A 17,080-nucleotide genomic window follows, 5' to 3' on the forward strand; every position below is an offset into this window, starting at 1 on the left:
TATTTAACTTCTGAGATATTTAAATTAAATATATTTAAGTTTTAATACTTGAAAACATTTGGAAACATTTAGTGTGCAACTACAATATGGTGCCACCTATGTGTTGACGAAGGCAACGTCCGAAGGAAATGAAGAATGCTTCATTTCTAAATGTTGTCATTTCGTGTTGTTTTTATGTGCTACCAAGAACTGCACAAATGTGGGTGAAGGGAACTGTGCAAAACGCCATTTTGTGGTTTAATTCTTTAAGCAGGTATGAATTCAAGGGTGTGTTAAGTGCTGCTTTCGAAATGATCGAGACCTTAAATAATCATTGCGATGTTTGATTCATTTGATACCTTTTTCCCCGACAGCAATAGTAACTAAGTACAATCCCAGAGGGTTTGTTCATCGGTCGCTTTCTTTCCTTCAGATATAAAAATATAGCACTTCATAATCTATGTTTCCATAGAGTAGAAATTAGTGTAAATTAGTGATCGTTTTTACACTCCTACGTGTTTCGAAGCAGATTAGATCAAAGTAAATTTGCAAAAATAAAAATAAAAAAGCATATGTTTACATGTAGCATTTAACTTTTGAACACATATAACACATTTTAGGTATTGAAGTGTAGGTATCGGTTGCACCAACTTATCTATTCTCGGCTCACACATTCACTTTTATATATATATGAAATTTGTTGTTAGGTTTAGAATTTCTTGTGGATTTTACTCAGAAAGAGTCATTGATAATGTTTGTCATTTTCACACATTAATCCTTAAAATTTTAGGGTACCTATGTTTGTTTTTTTTGTGCAGATTCAAGAAGATTGTACTTTTTGCGCTAGCTTTTGTGGTTCTTCTGTACTATTTACTGCCCTACCTCTTCAGCAGTCAAGAGAAACGCTACCAACCAGGTGAGCACAATTAAATTATGTTTAGTTAAGACTGGTGTAATTAAGTAAAGAATTAGAAAATAACACTTCTGAAATAACAGTATATAAAATTTAAGTATTTGATTTTGTAGTATTATTCAGTGTTTGAGTAAAGACAATATTTGTACAAGACGTAAAGCTTTTTAATTATATATTTAATTATAGCTTGATTTCTTGATTTTTAATTTGTCTGCTGGCTCCTGCCCTGACTATTTCTCTGAACTTCTCTGCCCTTATATCCCAGCCAGACAACTTTGCTCTTTGTCTGATAACCGTCTTACAACTATTCTTGTCACCCGAACAAAAACAGCTGCTTTTAGTTACTGTGCAGCAAACCAATGAAACTTTCTCCCTTTTTCACACCCTTCCCACCTTTTCCGCTTATTGTTATTTATTACTCATCTTGTGTATGTTAATAAGAATGAAACATATTTGAAATACAGACTTCTTTTAAGTATCTTGAACTTGAAATAGGGTCCTTATCCCCTCCAGTCAGTTGTTTGGTCTTCCATTTTATGCTAGATACAACAAGAGGATGCCTAGAAGACAGGCTGCTGGAGTTCCAAGATGCAGTAGACAAGGGCAATGCCTTTGTGCACTTAGACCAGGAAACAGATGCCAGCAAACAGAATGTTATATATGTTGGTGAGTGCTTCTTGTTCTTCTGGTTGTTGTCTCCAGACTAGTGAGACTAGTTTGTTCTTTTTTTTTTTTAATATTGATGATATCATGAGATGAGAGATGAAAGTGTAGAAGCAGATAAATGAGAGATCTGTTGTGTCCGAGGACAGAATATACTCACAGGAGCAGATAACTGGATTGTGAGAGCTTTGTGTCAGGGACAGAGGTACTCACATGAGCAGTTTGGATACTAGAAGTGCATGATTGTCGGTTATTATGTGGGTAGGTCTATCACTTCTGTAAAGCGCTATGATCAAATCACTGGAAAGCACGGGAAAAGTGTTCATTACTATTATTATAGAAAAGGAAGATTAAAGTACCAAAGAGCATATGCGAAGTTTAAGGACTGAACAACAGACTTGTTTCCACTGTGCCATGAAATGCCCAGTTTAATTTTTTTTGTCTTGCAATACAAAACTTGTTCTGTTATTTTTCAGGAAATGGGAAAATGGCAGTGGCTGTTAACTCTCAGAATGGGCTTTATATTCGACTCAATCGAGCATTGTCACTTCCTGTGAAATATTGGCCTGTTATTCAAACCATTGTACAGAAAGAGACTGTAAAAGGTCTTGTTCAAGTTTCATTTCATTATCATTTGTGTCGTCATTAGGCTGGAAGCTAACTTTAGTGCAGTCATGAATTTTATGTTGAGAGTACAGAAATGTTTTGCTGGTCTTGATTTTTTAAAGTTTTTTAAGGTTATGTAAGTGACTTTGTTCCGTTAATATGTCATGAAATGGGCATTTGTTGCCTGCTCAGCATAAAAACTCATATCAACTTACATTTACTTCTTTGGTAGTTTCATACTGTCGATGTCACTAGTCACTGGTATAAATTGCATCATTCAATTACTCTTTAATCGTTAGGCTGTCCTCAGTTACCAGAGCTGTAAATGAAGATTGCTGAATTCTCGGGTTGTAATTTTGCAGAAGCTAGTGTGCTGGATGTTAAATCAGGCATCGCCTACAAAATACAAGCAGTGCAAAATGTAAGTTAAAACTCTCAACATTGTTTTTCATTTTAAAAAAGTTTTGTTTTTTGTTTTAGATGTTTCATGAAAGCATATGCATTTTTTCTAGAGGTTTAGTTTTTATTTCTCTGACAATGAAGGTTAATTTATAAAAACATAAAGGTTTAGCTCATGGAAGTTGTTTTGATGTACTGGCTGATGTTTCTATGACAAGTTGTTTGCATTGAACTGTAGCTAAAATGCTAAAGGTGACTTGCTTGGCTTTTCTATTTCAGCCATCAGGATGCATGTATGTGGATAGCCAAGTGTTTGCACATCGCTCACACCCTTCATTATTGATACAAGACATACGAGTTCAAAATCCAACAGTAAGTTCAGAGAAGGAAATTAAACATGTGTTGAGGATCAGTCACTACTCTGGTGACCTGACTCATTATTAGGTTAAAAAAACATAAGTGAGTAGATCTGAAATCTTTGACCACGAAGTTTTTGAAAAGGCAGCAAACATTAAATTCAAATAATTCTTTCATGATTACACTACTGCAAATATCCATACTTTTTGAAAAACTGACATTGAAATTAAGTCACCTTTTCCTTCATGGTGTCACCATTACTTTTCCAATTCTGGAAATCTATGTTCAAATTAGCAACCAATACCTGCCTCTTAACGCAGCACAACAGTTTAATTTTGTACTACTTTTAAGTATAGGAAATATTCGATTTTTTTGTAACAACATAAATTTATAGTTATATATCAATTTACATTAAGTGAATCATAACAAGAAAATTTTGAGGGACAGCAAATTCGATAGAGACAAGACCCCTTCAATTTTCGTCAATGGGGTCCCCTTCAAATTTGGGTGAAGAACAGGGACCCCTTAAAAATCTGAAGAAGGGGTCCCTGGGACCCCAAAGAATTTAGCCTTGGCAGAAGCCCTGTTTAAGGGTACAATTTTTGACAAAATTTTATCAGAAGGATACTGTGTTTTGTGTAAATGTTATCAAAGGATTAAAACGAACATTTCAGTCTTAGCTGGTTTAACATGATAAAGATTATTCCCTTCCCAATTGAAGGAAATGTAATGGAAATACGATGACTTAAAATGGTAAAATTATTGTTTTTCAGAAATATGCAGTCACCGTTGAATTTGATCAGATTGGAGCTTCAGGATGGCAAGATGCTACCAGTGTCTTGAAAACGTAAGTTTTGTTGTTTTTTGTTGTTGTTGTTGTTTGTTTGTTTGTTTGTTTGTTTGTGTTTTGTTTTTTTTTGTTTGTTTTTTTTTGTGGGGTCAGGAGTTGAGGTGGAGGGAAAGGCAGTATGTGAGCATTGTATTACTTACTTACATAGTCCTCTTCATACCTAAAGGGGTGCATAAGGAATCCACTTAATACTTAATACTTCCATTTTCTTCTTTGTACTGTATCAGATGAGATGACTATGTGGAGATCACCCTCCAGCTACCTCAAATCCAGCTGTCCTTTTTTTTCTGTCAGTAACAAATTAAGCTGTTTTGTTCCAGAACAGTTTCTGGTCCTTTAGTTCTCTGAGCATTGTATTGACTTCTTTAAAAAATTATTTTTTTATAACACTTATCAACATTTCTCATGTAAGAGTCTCAGATTTATGATGTCTTCTGCTGCTCTGTCGCATTTTACTTCACATTGTCTTTTTTATTATCTTCTTTCTTATTCCCACTGGGATGCCAGGAACTTGGTTATGGATAGCAAACTATAAACAAAGATTAAAAATTGTCACATGAAGTCTTTCTACATCCAGAATAAACAGTCAAGCTGGCAAACCTGTGTCCTACCGGCTCACCTCAGGAGTCATACAGCTTTCAGATTCAGACTCTGTTGTGGCAGCTGCTGTTGGGAGTACCACTGTAGAGCAGTCAACTTTAACAGTTATGCCTGGAAGGTATGTGTCTCCTGAACTTGCAGCTTATAGCCTTGAGAAAAACATGGCAGTCAGTGCTGAGAGTTGTGCTTAAGACTTACTGTTTTCTGGATGTAAGTCGCAATGGATGTTGAATAAATTGCTGTTTTAAAAAAGTGTCTTCCATCTTGATAAACTAAACAGACGAGTTGGACAGTCTAAAACTGTCAGTACCATCTCTTGTAGTCTAGAAAATGTGTATATCACAAAAGAAAAGCAACTTCACCATCACACCACCACCATTATCATCTCGTGTTGTTGTCATTGTCACCAAATTTTCAATTTCTGTGGGCTTTTTATATTGTTCCAGTACTGTCAACTTCCACTTTGTCACAGTTGTCAACTATACAAGACCAATTTCTCAAAATGAAGCACCAAATTACATGGCCAGCCTGTTGAATCAGGTGGAACAGGTATGAAATTATTAGCTTACACTCAAGGTGCTATTAAATTTTGTCTTTTCACATTGGAACTTTTACCCAGTACATCTATTTGTGGTTGAACGAGGTGACTTGCAATGCCTTTGTCAGGAATCCTACATCATTATAACAAAGGTTGGGTGGGGGTTGGATGGTCTTACTCCAACCAAATGTAACAAACAGAAATCCCATTCAGTGTCTTCATTGTCAGCCCCCTATAAGGGTGATTCATAACTCCCCTATAGCTTTTGAAATAATTTCTTTAATTGATGTTCACAACTTATGCTACTTCAGTAGATGCTAAAAATTGGAAGCAATATATGTTCGCGCAAGATAGCAAAAGACAAAGATGGCAAAAACCATGAGAACTTCTAGTGTTGCTCAATGGACAAAACATTTCATCACATTGAAAGATGGTTATATTTTTCATTCAGCAGGTAAATTACATGAAAGGCTTAGATAAAACAAAGTTACTAAGCTTGATATTTCTGCTCGCGCTTTTTCCGTTCATTGTTTTTGTTACAGTTTGTTTACTTAAATCCTAACTTTATATTGACATGTGATACAGGCCTAAAATTTGAATGAAGTTTTCTTCATACATATGTAAACATTTCAGTGAGAGCTTTTAAAAATATTTAGTGGTTTAGTAGTTACTAAGCTTTCACTTTGTTTTCCTTCGCCTTTTCAGTTTCTTGTTTTAGTAAGCTTGTTTAGTTCAAAAGCTTATAACTTATATTGGCATTGAACAGGCCTAAAATTGGGTTGAAGTTTTCTTTATGCATATTTAAACATTTCTATGAGAGCTTTTAAAAAAATATTTAGTAGTTTAGTAGTTACTAACTTTCAGTTTTTCTTTCCTCATTTTCTCAGCTTCTGTTGGTTAGAGACTGTTTACTTCAAAGCTAACTCCTTCTTTTGACAAGAGATATAGATCTGCAATTTGGTTGAGCTTTTCTTCATACATATAAAAACATTTCTATGATAGATTTTTAAAAATTACTTAGTAGTCCATCAAAATTTCTTAAAATTTAACACACTTTTTTACAAAAAAAATTATTAAAAAAAACTAAGAGGAATTCGCAAATATTTATCATAGAAATGTAGATCTGTCTTTTAGGTAACTATTTCAAAAAGAATTTTGAGTCTACTCACAAAATTGAAGAAGGAGTTAGCTTTTAAAATTGTTTGTTTTGGCGCCATTTGGATTGTTTCCATGGCAACCGATAGCGCGACGAGTGCAGTAAAACCATTTTTTGAAACTTCATTCAAGGGCTAAATAGCTGATACAAAAAAATCCGCGCTATCCCGTGAAACAAAAAAATTTTTTTTTCGACCGGTGTCTAACCTTAAAAACTGAACGTGTTTTTGCTATTTCATTTCTTACAATTTTGCTTAAATTGTGTCTGAACCCTAACATACACATAAATATGTAGCATGCTCACTTCATTATGTTTTGTAACATAACAGAAATGCTCTGTCAACAGGATATGGCAAAAGGACTTAGTTTTGCTGAAAAGCATCTTCGTCTTAATCATATGAGAGTGTGGGGCAAGGTATGAAATATTTCTTTCTTTTTTAACTTAGGTATAAGAAAAACTGTCTATTCTTAGATGAACAATGGCATCAGGAAAGAATTTCTTGAGTCTGATATTAAGCTAGGAAGGGTCAGCCATGATAGAGGCTTCAGTCATGGATATTTGGATATCTCAGATACCAATAGTCCAGAAAGTAGATGTCTGACCAAGATGATTTGCGACTGCCTTTCAACTGATTTGCCTCATTGATCTCCCATATACTTTTTTAATAATGATAAGAGGAAGAAGGCTTGTGTAGTAATATATTTACTATACAAACTTGGTTGCTGCATGTGTAATAATTTTTTTTTATGTCAACAGCTATGGGAGAGTGGATTTTCTCTGAGTTACTCCAAAGCCAGTGGGGTTCTGAATGGTGATAAGATCAACCGCACCATTTACTATATCCTCAGCAATGTGCCAGCCCCCATGCATGATGCGAGCACAAGCAAGAGGGAGAGGAATGCAATAGAGAAAGTCCTGTATTTTCCAGATCGTTGTTATCAAGGTCACTCCACACTGTGAGTCAAGCAGAAGCAAGTGTTTCTTTTACTATCATAGTTGAGAAATGTTTCACTCCAACAATACACCCTATGATGTTAACATCATTGTTGACAAATATTTCATTTCAAGGATACACATTGTGAGTTTTGAATCATTGGTGAGGAGTGTTTCATTCCAAGAATATGCATTATGAGCATTGATGTGGTTAAGGAATGTTTCACTCCAGAATATACACTGTGATGTTAGATTCATAAACTTCTGAAAGCAATATTTGATGGACAAAAGGACTCCCAAGAAGATAAATGTAGAAGGGTAGAAGGGTACAAGCATATGGAATGTAATTAATAATCATTATGTCCTTGAAGGCAGAGCTTCTGTATCACCTGTTTTTCATTGCGCATCATTCTATGTTCTAGTGTCCATCATTTTCACAGAACTGCATGCTGCTTTCCTTGAGAATGTGTCGCCTACCTGTTTCAGGACAGCAGAGACATTATGGATAGATCCAGTAGATGAAGACCAGATAGCTCGAGTAGTTACGACATGGATGATAACCCTTGAAAAACATGGGTGTGAATACATGGTACAGTCAGGAGCTGAAGGTGTGCTACAGGCCCTGATACTGTCCTTTGGACCCCTGCACTTTCACAACCAGCACTTGGAATTTAACGCCCACCCTCGTGAGCTCCATCGTGACTACATGTTTCGTCGCATCAACTATGGTAACAACACCCACGTCAACATTTCTGTAGTGCTGGGTGAGGACAACAAGGCCAGCCTTTTTGTCTCCTTGGATCGAAATGATAAGCCATACTATGCTTGCGACGCTGGCTGTCTGGATGCACCTATTCAGTTGAGGTGAAGGAATGTCAAATGGATTTTGAGACGGTGTTATGTTCCTATTCATTGGCATCTCATGCACATTCTGCTGACAGGGTTGCTGCCCCTTGTACATTTATAAAGAGCACTTCAAGAAAGGTCTTTACCTCACACAGTCACTCACCTACTTCACCTAAAGAAAATATGATATTCCAGTCACCCACCTACCCCACCTAAATAAAATGTGATATTCCAGTGAAATGGCTTTAACAGCATTTTGCTTTGCTTATTTCCAGCAATGAGTGGCAGAAGTTCCCAGTAAAACTTACAGAGCCGCTGACTGGGATTTTGTACATCACTGCTGACAAACAACACATGGAGGAGTTGAAGCATGCAATCCATGTCAAGGAAATAGCTGAAGGTAATACTGTTGTGTGTATGTGGTGGTGATGTGTGCATGCTTACATGCTGTCCTTATGGGTGTGTCGTCGCTTTCATGCTGTCCATGTTTACATGTGTACATATGTATGTGGATATGGAGGTGAGGTCTTGTAGTGAAGGCTACTGTAATAAAGACAATAAGCATGACTGCTACTGAGAAGGCAGAACTTAGTGACTGTTGTAAGAACTACTCCTGGTATTACTGAGATTAAACATAAGAAAAATGAAAGGAAAAGAAAAAGCTCATCCATTGGTTGTCATCTCTTACTATCATATTTTATTTTTTTATGTTGCCCAACAGCACCAGCTCATGAGCATCACATTATTGCCCTGCACAAACATGGTCATCACTTTGGTGGCCTGCCCACATTCTTCTGGGTATCCATAGCATTCCTCATCACCGTCTTTCACCTCTTCCTCTTCAAGCTTGTCTACAATGAATACTGCCAAGGACAGGACCGATATCGTGGCCGCTACAACCTTTAACCATGTTTGCATGTGCAGTAGCAGTAGTCTGTACTGAATCTTGGAAGACTGGTCTTATGGGGTTGGTGGGAGGTAGGATGTCAGATCTTGTCGAATGCATAGCAGTGTTTCACGTGTGATGGAAAAGAAAGTTAAATTTCTTTCTTTCAGAAGAAATGTATACTGCATGTTTGATGTTGTGAGAGAGTCTCTTACTCAAAAAGAGATGGGTTTGTTCCCCCTATGCAGTAATTTTTTTCCATTAACTCAGCCATTAAGTGCACCATTACAGCAAGACTGCTTCTCAAAATAAAATGTATGAAATGTCCTATGAATCAATATGAGACAATCTTGGCAATGTAAAATGTATGCTTTAAGGATGTCATAACGTGTTGACTATTAATCTAAAGTTCATTTCTTAAACTGCCTTCATTCCAGTATAAATCTGAATTTTGTGAATGTTGTGTAGGTGTATAAATATCTGTATGCATATGCATATAGGATTGTGGAGTGTCTGAAAGAAACATGCAAGATGCAAGAAAAATAAGTTGTGCCAAAAGTTTGTCAATAATTTAGCAGCCTAACAAAAAATAAACTTTCAGTGGAAAATCTTTCAAACAAATGGATAATTATGCATTAATCTGTTTGATTCCTACACATGCTGTCATTTGGATGTTAATAGCTATTCATAAATTCTAGACCGTTTTTAAATGGTCTTTCTTAGCATGAAAAGGATGTGATTGTGCCCTAGATCTCACATGCTAGCTTTTTGACTTGTAAAAAAATTTAGAAATTTCTTGTAGTTCTACATGTATTCACACCCTTTTAGATGCAAACATGCTTGATGTGATAGAAAAAATAACTTATCAAACTTTTGGCTCTGCACAATGTAATTTACTGTGATGCATAATAAACATAGCCATTCTCAATGCATGTAACATTACTTGTAAATGATTATTCAGGTGATAGTTAATGCCATTATCATGATATCTGGAGACTCACTGCATTTTCTTCAAAAGCAGCTTCAAGTAAACAGTTGCAGACCGGTAATGACTGTTAATGTGTTACAATATGATGCAAGTTCAAGTTTCAAGTGGTTCTAAGTTTAGAACATTAATGATTTGATAGCCCGCTTTCAAAATGTTTTTCCTTGACCTAGATGAGCACAAGCAGTAATGAAAAGAAAGAAAATATTTAAATGGCTTCAGAACATCGTACTCACTGTGTCCAGCCTTGATCAGTGTGATGTACTTGAAGCTGCAAGATCTGGTCTGCAAGTTTGCCTTCTGGCTTATTGATCTTGAACTTTTTTTTTTAACTTTCGTAAACTGCATGTCTGCATTCAGTGAGTGGAACACCACTGTAATGAGCAAGTATGTGACCTGCAGTTCTTCCGTGGCTAATTTTATTGCTGAGCTGTCATGTCTGAAGTCGATTTATTTCTTTGGTGTGAAATATTTTAGAATGTTAAAGTTGGTCCAGTGGCGCAGTGTAATACACTATTCATGAAGACTATCATGACACGACTTTTGCTAGGCCAGTTGCTCTGCTGTAATATTATCTTAGTTCCTGACTGTACAAAACATTAACAAACAAAATACCAAAATCGGAACTTAGTCTAGGAAGCTTCAGTAGCGTTAGGTCAGAAACTCATAATAATGGGCTTATCTCTAATGTTACCTGTAACTTGTGTTGGCATCGAATTCCATGATTAGAGGTACTTAATAGACATTCATGCAAGTTTTGTGAGCTTTTTGTTTTTACCATATTGCTGCAAGAGCCAAAACTTTTGAGGAATAAAAGACTAAATATACTCATTCAGACAAAATTTTCAATCATTGCTTTATATTGCATATGTGTGTGAACTTTGTTTTTCTCTTAGGATAATACAAGAAGAACACAGTATTGATGCCTTTAGGCAATGTTGGGAAGACCTTAGAAGGACATGTTTTTACTATGAGTGCAGTGTTTCTGCAAATTATTTTTCTTTTGTGGTCATTTTATTTGCAATTATTAAGAAAAATCTAAAGCTGTAACACTTCATTGAAATGTAGATTTAGGTATGTGCAGAAGTTTGAATGATATAAAATAGAAATTTTGTGGTTTGTTAAGCCTTGGGGTTCTTTCATGTGGAAATGATTTCCAGATTACTTTAATAATAATTGACAGTCACTTCACACTGGAGTGGCTTTGAAACATATTTTGTCATGTGCTGGACCTTGATAGAGTTTTCATTTGTTACATGAATTTTTAATAGTCCCATATTTTAAAAATGTCAGAGTATGTATATGTGTGTGTGTGTGAGTAAAAACTTATGTTCACATTGTGATTTGCATTTTGTAAACTACAAATGGGTTGTCAGATGCAAGAAAAATTTTCTTACGGTGATAATGCTAAGGAAGGGAACTCTCTGATGTGTGGGATACATGATGACCAATTGTACATATATAGAAGTATCAGTTTATATAAAATGACCTAGAATTCCTGGATTTTGCACATCTGTTTTAATCTTATAATCTGTACATAGTGGAAGGACATATTCTGCTTAAGTTAAGAGTGATGGGATTTATACATGTCATTACATCTGCTTATGTTATTTTTTGCAGTATTGGTTTATAAAATGCATATCATTTGTGGGAGGATTCTGGTTTCTTGCATGTGGGTGTATTTACCATAATTATGCAGGGTAAAATCACCTGATAAAATATCAGTTCATAAATTATGCAGAATATGTGTTTTGTTATGTAAAGTAAGGGATGTGTTCAGAATGTCAGCTGATGTTTTGAATCATTGGATCATTAATATCCAACATCTAGCTTATCAAACTGAAATTTTCTCCTAAGAAACTGTGATTAATTACATAATTTGTATCTCTCTTGATGGTCTTCTGTTATAAACGTGCAAAGCTCCAGCGAGTTAGTGACACCACCATTTTCCTATTTGCCAGTGTATTTTTTAAGACTTAAATATGGAACAGCAAAGGAAGACATTATTTTCAATGGCTAAACCTCTAAAAATCTATCACATAGCTACTGGATTCAGTCCAATAGAAAAAAAATATTGTAAAATACACCCGTAATTTTTTTAAGCACAGTTTACTCCCTTGCATCAGGCATCCTAAAGTATTGCGGGGTTTTTCCTCCTTTTTTTATGGTTTGTCTTATTGAAAGTAATAATATTAACCACAACATGTCTCATGAAACTGTCAATAATTTAAGCACATTTATTTCATTTTTGTTGTTTGTTGAACGGCTGTGATAGGATAGAGGGAATAGAGATGTTTATTAATGCTTGCCATTTTAATCTTATTAAAAGTTAAAAAAAAAATAAAATAGGGAATAAACTGGGATTTGAAAGATGTAAATATCTGTAGCTTTAATATTATATATCATATGTATTTGTAAACAGAAAATATGTGTGAAATATAAACTCATTATTTTTCAATTTAGTGTTGCTGCTCTGAAACTTTACTATAATGATTCAAGTGGTAAAGTGGTAAGTATGTTGAACTGTGTTATTTCATAAAATGTCACAAATGGAGCAGAAGTGTTTTGTTGGTCAACCTTTTCTTTCGTGTTACTCTGGTAGATCCAAGTCCTCTGGTCCGTAGCACACTTGCTAACCTGTACTCCTCGAGATGCCCGTCTTGATGATTTATTTCAGTAATATCTTTTTAGGTTTTTTACTTTTGTTATTTTTAATTGTGATTATACAGCTAGAAAAGAAGATGATCAAGGATAAAGGTCTAATAGATTATTAGACAAAAAAAAATCTGATTGCTAGACAGCTTACAAAAATTGCTCAATGAGATTCCTCACCTAGATGCTTTGCACCACGTAAACAGGCACAGCTAAGCCCATATTCGCTTACCATATTTGTTTTCTGCCTAAGTCATGGTAAGTTTTATTGATTCTTGGAATCCTATTTTCAGTGCAAGGGAGACTACTTTCAGATAACATGACTTGGCTTTTGATGTAAATTAGTGTTTACAATTTTTTAATTCTAGTTGAGGAATAGAAATGCTCATGGTCCAAATAGCTTATAAGTACAATCCATGTATTTTTTTTCCCACAAAACTGGTCACAAGTTTTGTTTACCCTCATTAGCTATCTCGACAAGAATGAGGACATTTATAGGGTGTTTTATAGGCCTTCTAATGATTGTGATAAATTCCAACAAACCACATGAAACCTTCTGTTTCTACTGTATTAACTAGAGCTCACATCTGGATGATGATGATTGACGATGATGATTTCAGTTATAAATTTCACTGCAAGTAGCTCAGACACTCCACTTGTATTGTCTGTTTTTTTTCACCCATGTACACAGGTGCATGAATCCAATTACTCAAACATTGGCATTATGTCCTTCATGTTGGGCTTTTTACAGAAAGAAGCAATTTCTGATATTGTTGTAATATCACAACAGCCTCAGACTGAGCACCCTAACAGTACTCATGCTGCTTGTGGGTGCTAGCTAGTGGAAAAGAAGTGTTCTAATTTGTAGGATTTCTGAATCTTATACTGGAACTTAAATAAATGCCTATCAGCTCAGTTCTGAAGCTTTGACCTGAAAGACTGTAGTGATGTAGCAGCTAAATGAAACTGCACTTTGACCTTAGTTAAGCAGCCTAAATGATTTGTATAGAAAGTTTTTTTTCTTGTCTTCGATTGTACACAGTTGAAAGGACATACATTTATTTTTTAAAAAATCTATGACTGCAGACCAAAATATACAACCGAGATATTGTGTTGCAGTGTTGTTGGTTTTTGGGGTTTTTTTGTGGTTTTTTTTTTTTTTTGTCAAGTGCATCAATTCATTTGTTGACATGCTAAATTATTCCGCTGTGCCATTTATGTGAGTAATTAAATATGTTTGCCTTTGCTTTTAACAAGTAGCAAATTTCTAATTAAATATTTTCTAAAATTTTTTCATCTAAAGTAAGAAAAGCCAAAAATTTAAAGAAAAAAAGAGAACCCTTGATAAACGTCAATAATAAGTCATTTTTCAATTTCTGTGTCATTTGTTAACAATTGAAAAAACAAGTTATCAGGACTGAGTGTGCAAGATGATGTCCATTCCAGTAATAAGAGACTGAAAAGGATCCAGTGGATCAATAAATATGTCTGCTTCAGCATTTTTAGTTTCAGTCACAAATTAGCAGACATCTTCATGTAGACTGTTGGAAATTGACATCAAGCATTTAGAAGGGGTTGTTAAAGAGAAAGTGTTTTTTAAATAAGAAATTACGAAGCAGCCTTTTTTTTCCTGTCATGAACTGTTGACAGGAGGCAGAATAAATAGACTATCCATGACATCATTCTTCATCACCATAAGTAATTTCATGTAAAGGACATAGTAATCATTAAAATCATTATTATTACTAGTTACTGTTTCAGTTACATCAAGCTAAAACATTTACTAGTATTATTATTGTTGTATGTACTTGGTTTTTAAATAGTGTGGGCCATCTGTCTCCATAAGGTAGATGGTTCTGGTTGTAAGTTTTTCTTTTGAATTTTATTGCCAGTGTATGGTGTGAAGGGAATGTTATGGTCTCTGGGAGAATTTCAGTGGTGTGTGTGAAAATATAAGACAAATAAAGATTTCTATGATAGCCTTTGTGTGAAAGAGAGTGGGGGTGATTTTTGTGTATTTATTGTTGTGAAGATATCACATAGGTCTAAATTTATTTTAATGACTGCTTCATCATCGACGTCTGTGTACGAGACGAACGAAGGAAGGGAATTATCTCGATGAGTGAGCAGAAGAGTTCGCTGGATTTAAGTGTTGTTTTTGTATTTTTTTTTACCAAAGAGATTCGTTTTGACTTAAAAGCTTCGAACGTAGACATGGTTTTAATGAATAGGGATCGTGAGTTTTAAACGATGGTGCTGGGGATCAAAGCGAATTTCTCTCGTAGGTATAAGTAGCAGAGGATGACACACATTGTAGCTTATTTTTAAACATTTTTAGAATTATTTGTCAACGAGAATTTTACATTCTGACGTTCGCTGTGTATTTGTGGACACCTGCTGGAGGTGAGAAGTGTTCATGCTGTAGCAGGTGTGTATCATCACCAGCACGTGACGTGTGGCGCAACCAAATACTTTGACATACACACAGAGTGACCTTTCCTGAACTGATTTGTTCGCCGACTGTATAATGGTTTATAGCTTCCAGGTGAATGTGTTGCTTGTATCAGTTCAGTTATTTGTAAGTTTAAATCCTCCGACGAAATGATTTCCAAATCGTTTTGTTCTACTGCAAGGATTAGAGACACTTCACATTCCCCAGTCGGTAACTGTAGTAAGAAGCTGGGAAACAGAGTTCGCTCCTTGTACCACACATTTTCCCCGAAAAGACAAGGTATGTTATAAGTATTTGTTCTTTAAAAAAAAAAAAAGTATAAATTTATTTACAGCGATGTCTTATTTTATGTACTAAAATCTACATTTATTCTTTTAATACAGTTATGTCATCTTTTCGTGGAAGATCGCCATTGGTCATGACATTATTTATATATTAATATGTATTTTATAACAAAATTCACTATGTCCGTCGCGTGTTTTAATGGATAAACAAAATCTGTCCGTCATTCTGGCTGAAGATCTTAACTAGGGCTTGTGTCACAAACATCCTGTAAACTCACTCTAGGGCTTCTCTTCGTGGAAGGGCGGTATATAACTATAGTTCTGTTGCGACTGTCATCTTTAATGTCATTAATTTGTCGCAAAACCTGCTTTTACATTTTCTTACGGTCAGGGTATGCAGGACCACGACGAGAACTTGTCCAGCCGTCTGCAACAACAAAAAATATGTTAAATTGTTTTTCAATACCCACATTTTCATTTTAATTGCGATAAGGATAAGCTGTTAGGGAGGGAGGATGTTTGGCGATGGTTGGTTGGGGGAGGGGAAATCTCAAATGAAAATAGGAAAATAGATAAATAATAATAAACAAACAATATCAGCTCGTAAAACTTAAAAAAAAGTTTCTTCTACATTTTAAGATAACACGATACAATAGTCCGCGTGGAAGTTCTCGTGAACCCGTGAAGAGGGCGGAGCTGAGCGATGCAGATAATCATCGCGTGTAGAGAGATCGGCGGAGCGGAGGACGAGAGCCGGGTGCTGAGCGGGAAGGGGGGATTTGGGGAGGGGTATGCAGAGCTGAGTGCAAGTGTACCTGCGTGACAAGATGATAGGCAGGAACTTGTTTGCCGGTAATGAGGATGGGAAACGAGCTCAGAAACTTACAAACGAGAAACCAACTTTTCCCCCCTTACCATGTGTCCCTTCCATCTTCTGTTCTCCCCTTTCCCCCCAAAAAAATTAAAAAAATAAAATAGAGAAACTGTTGCTGAAAGCTGTAGTTTGGGTCTGTGCCATTACAGAGCGCTCAAACCACTTCCTTCTCTCCCCACCCTCACCATCTGCAGGACACGTGCAGCAAGTGTAGCTTTGTGCAGACGACTTTTTTCCACTTGTCCGGGAATCTTGCAGACAGTCCATGGGACCTTTTCGTGAACGTGCGAAGGATATTCGCGGAGGCTCTGTAGCACGGTCTGTGTACGGTCAAGCATGACCGAGGCACTAACAGCTCACACCTCTGTAGGTTAATGAAGTTTGCATTCTATAATGAATATTTTATTCAGAAAGAAGAACCGATCTAACTTCAAACTGTGCCCGATTTGAGGCCTGAACGTGAGTCTGGGTACACGCCACTTTAATAATAAAAATACAAACTTTATAGTTTTGCACATACATGAGAGCGTGATAACAGAAGATCAAATAAAAAACTTAATAAAAAAGATAATAATATAGATACGTGAAGAGTGCAATGCGCAATAATAATGCAAAATGTTGTCAAGAACAAGAACGAAACATGTACACCATACTAGGACAAGAAAACAACATTTGCGCTATAAAAGAATAAACAACAATACTAACGAAGAATAAAATCAAATACAGAAAACACAAAGAGGAGCCAAATAACAAAAACAAGGGCGATCGTCTGCTACTATTCTTAACTTTAATTGCTGATATTGCATTCATTATTAAATCAAATAGCATGATACTTTTAATGTTAAGTTGTAATATGTTGTTTTTGAGTCAGTCTGCCAGAAACAGTTCAGTTATTTCTGAAATAGTACTTCTCAGTCTCATTCAAGACAGTCGTACCGAAGTTGAGCGCTGTTCATTCTCATCAAGACTTTTAAGGTTCTTTAAAATGCAAACTAAACCAATAAGGGTCTTTTGTTTAAATCGAGGTCCTATGGCGAAATCCAGACGACATTTAGCATCATGAGCAAGCCGTCAAAGGGTCGAACGTATGTGCGTGGCTTAGCTTAT

At 35.7% G+C, this 17,080-nt stretch overlaps 1 protein-coding gene across 1 annotated transcript; it reads left to right on the plus strand.

Annotated features, from left to right (window-relative positions):
- Positions 1–76: 76 nt before the first annotated feature.
- Positions 77–14,343, plus strand: LOC112559834 (uncharacterized protein KIAA2013 homolog). The gene is made up of 14 exons (XM_025231286.1): positions 77–253; positions 798–895; positions 1,436–1,558; positions 2,032–2,160; positions 2,524–2,582; positions 2,840–2,932; positions 3,691–3,764; positions 4,345–4,485; positions 4,814–4,916; positions 6,407–6,475; positions 6,818–7,017; positions 7,481–7,858; positions 8,116–8,240; positions 8,562–14,343. The coding sequence occupies exons 1-14, from the start codon at positions 129–131 to the stop codon at positions 8,744–8,746; spliced, it is 1,902 nt and encodes a 633-aa protein (XP_025087071.1). The 5' UTR covers positions 77–128; the 3' UTR covers positions 8,747–14,343.
- The last annotated feature ends 2,737 nt before the right edge of the window (positions 14,344–17,080 follow it).

This window comes from Pomacea canaliculata, linkage group LG3, assembly GCF_003073045.1.
Source record: "Pomacea canaliculata isolate SZHN2017 linkage group LG3, ASM307304v1, whole genome shotgun sequence".
NCBI lineage: Eukaryota > Metazoa > Mollusca > Gastropoda > Architaenioglossa > Ampullariidae > Pomacea > Pomacea canaliculata.

Excerpts from the sequence above, each read along its gene's own strand:
- LOC112559834 (XM_025231286.1), top strand. The coding sequence starts at position 129 with ATGAAGAATGCTTCATTTCTAAATGTTGTCATTTCGTGTTGTTTTTAT. Across the intron at positions 2,933-3,690 it reads TACGAGTTCAAAATCCAACA|AAATATGCAGTCACCGTTGA; the intron begins GTAAGTTCAGAG and ends ATTGTTTTTCAG. Across the intron at positions 7,859-8,115 it reads GATGCACCTATTCAGTTGAG|CAATGAGTGGCAGAAGTTCC; the intron begins GTGAAGGAATGT and ends GCTTATTTCCAG.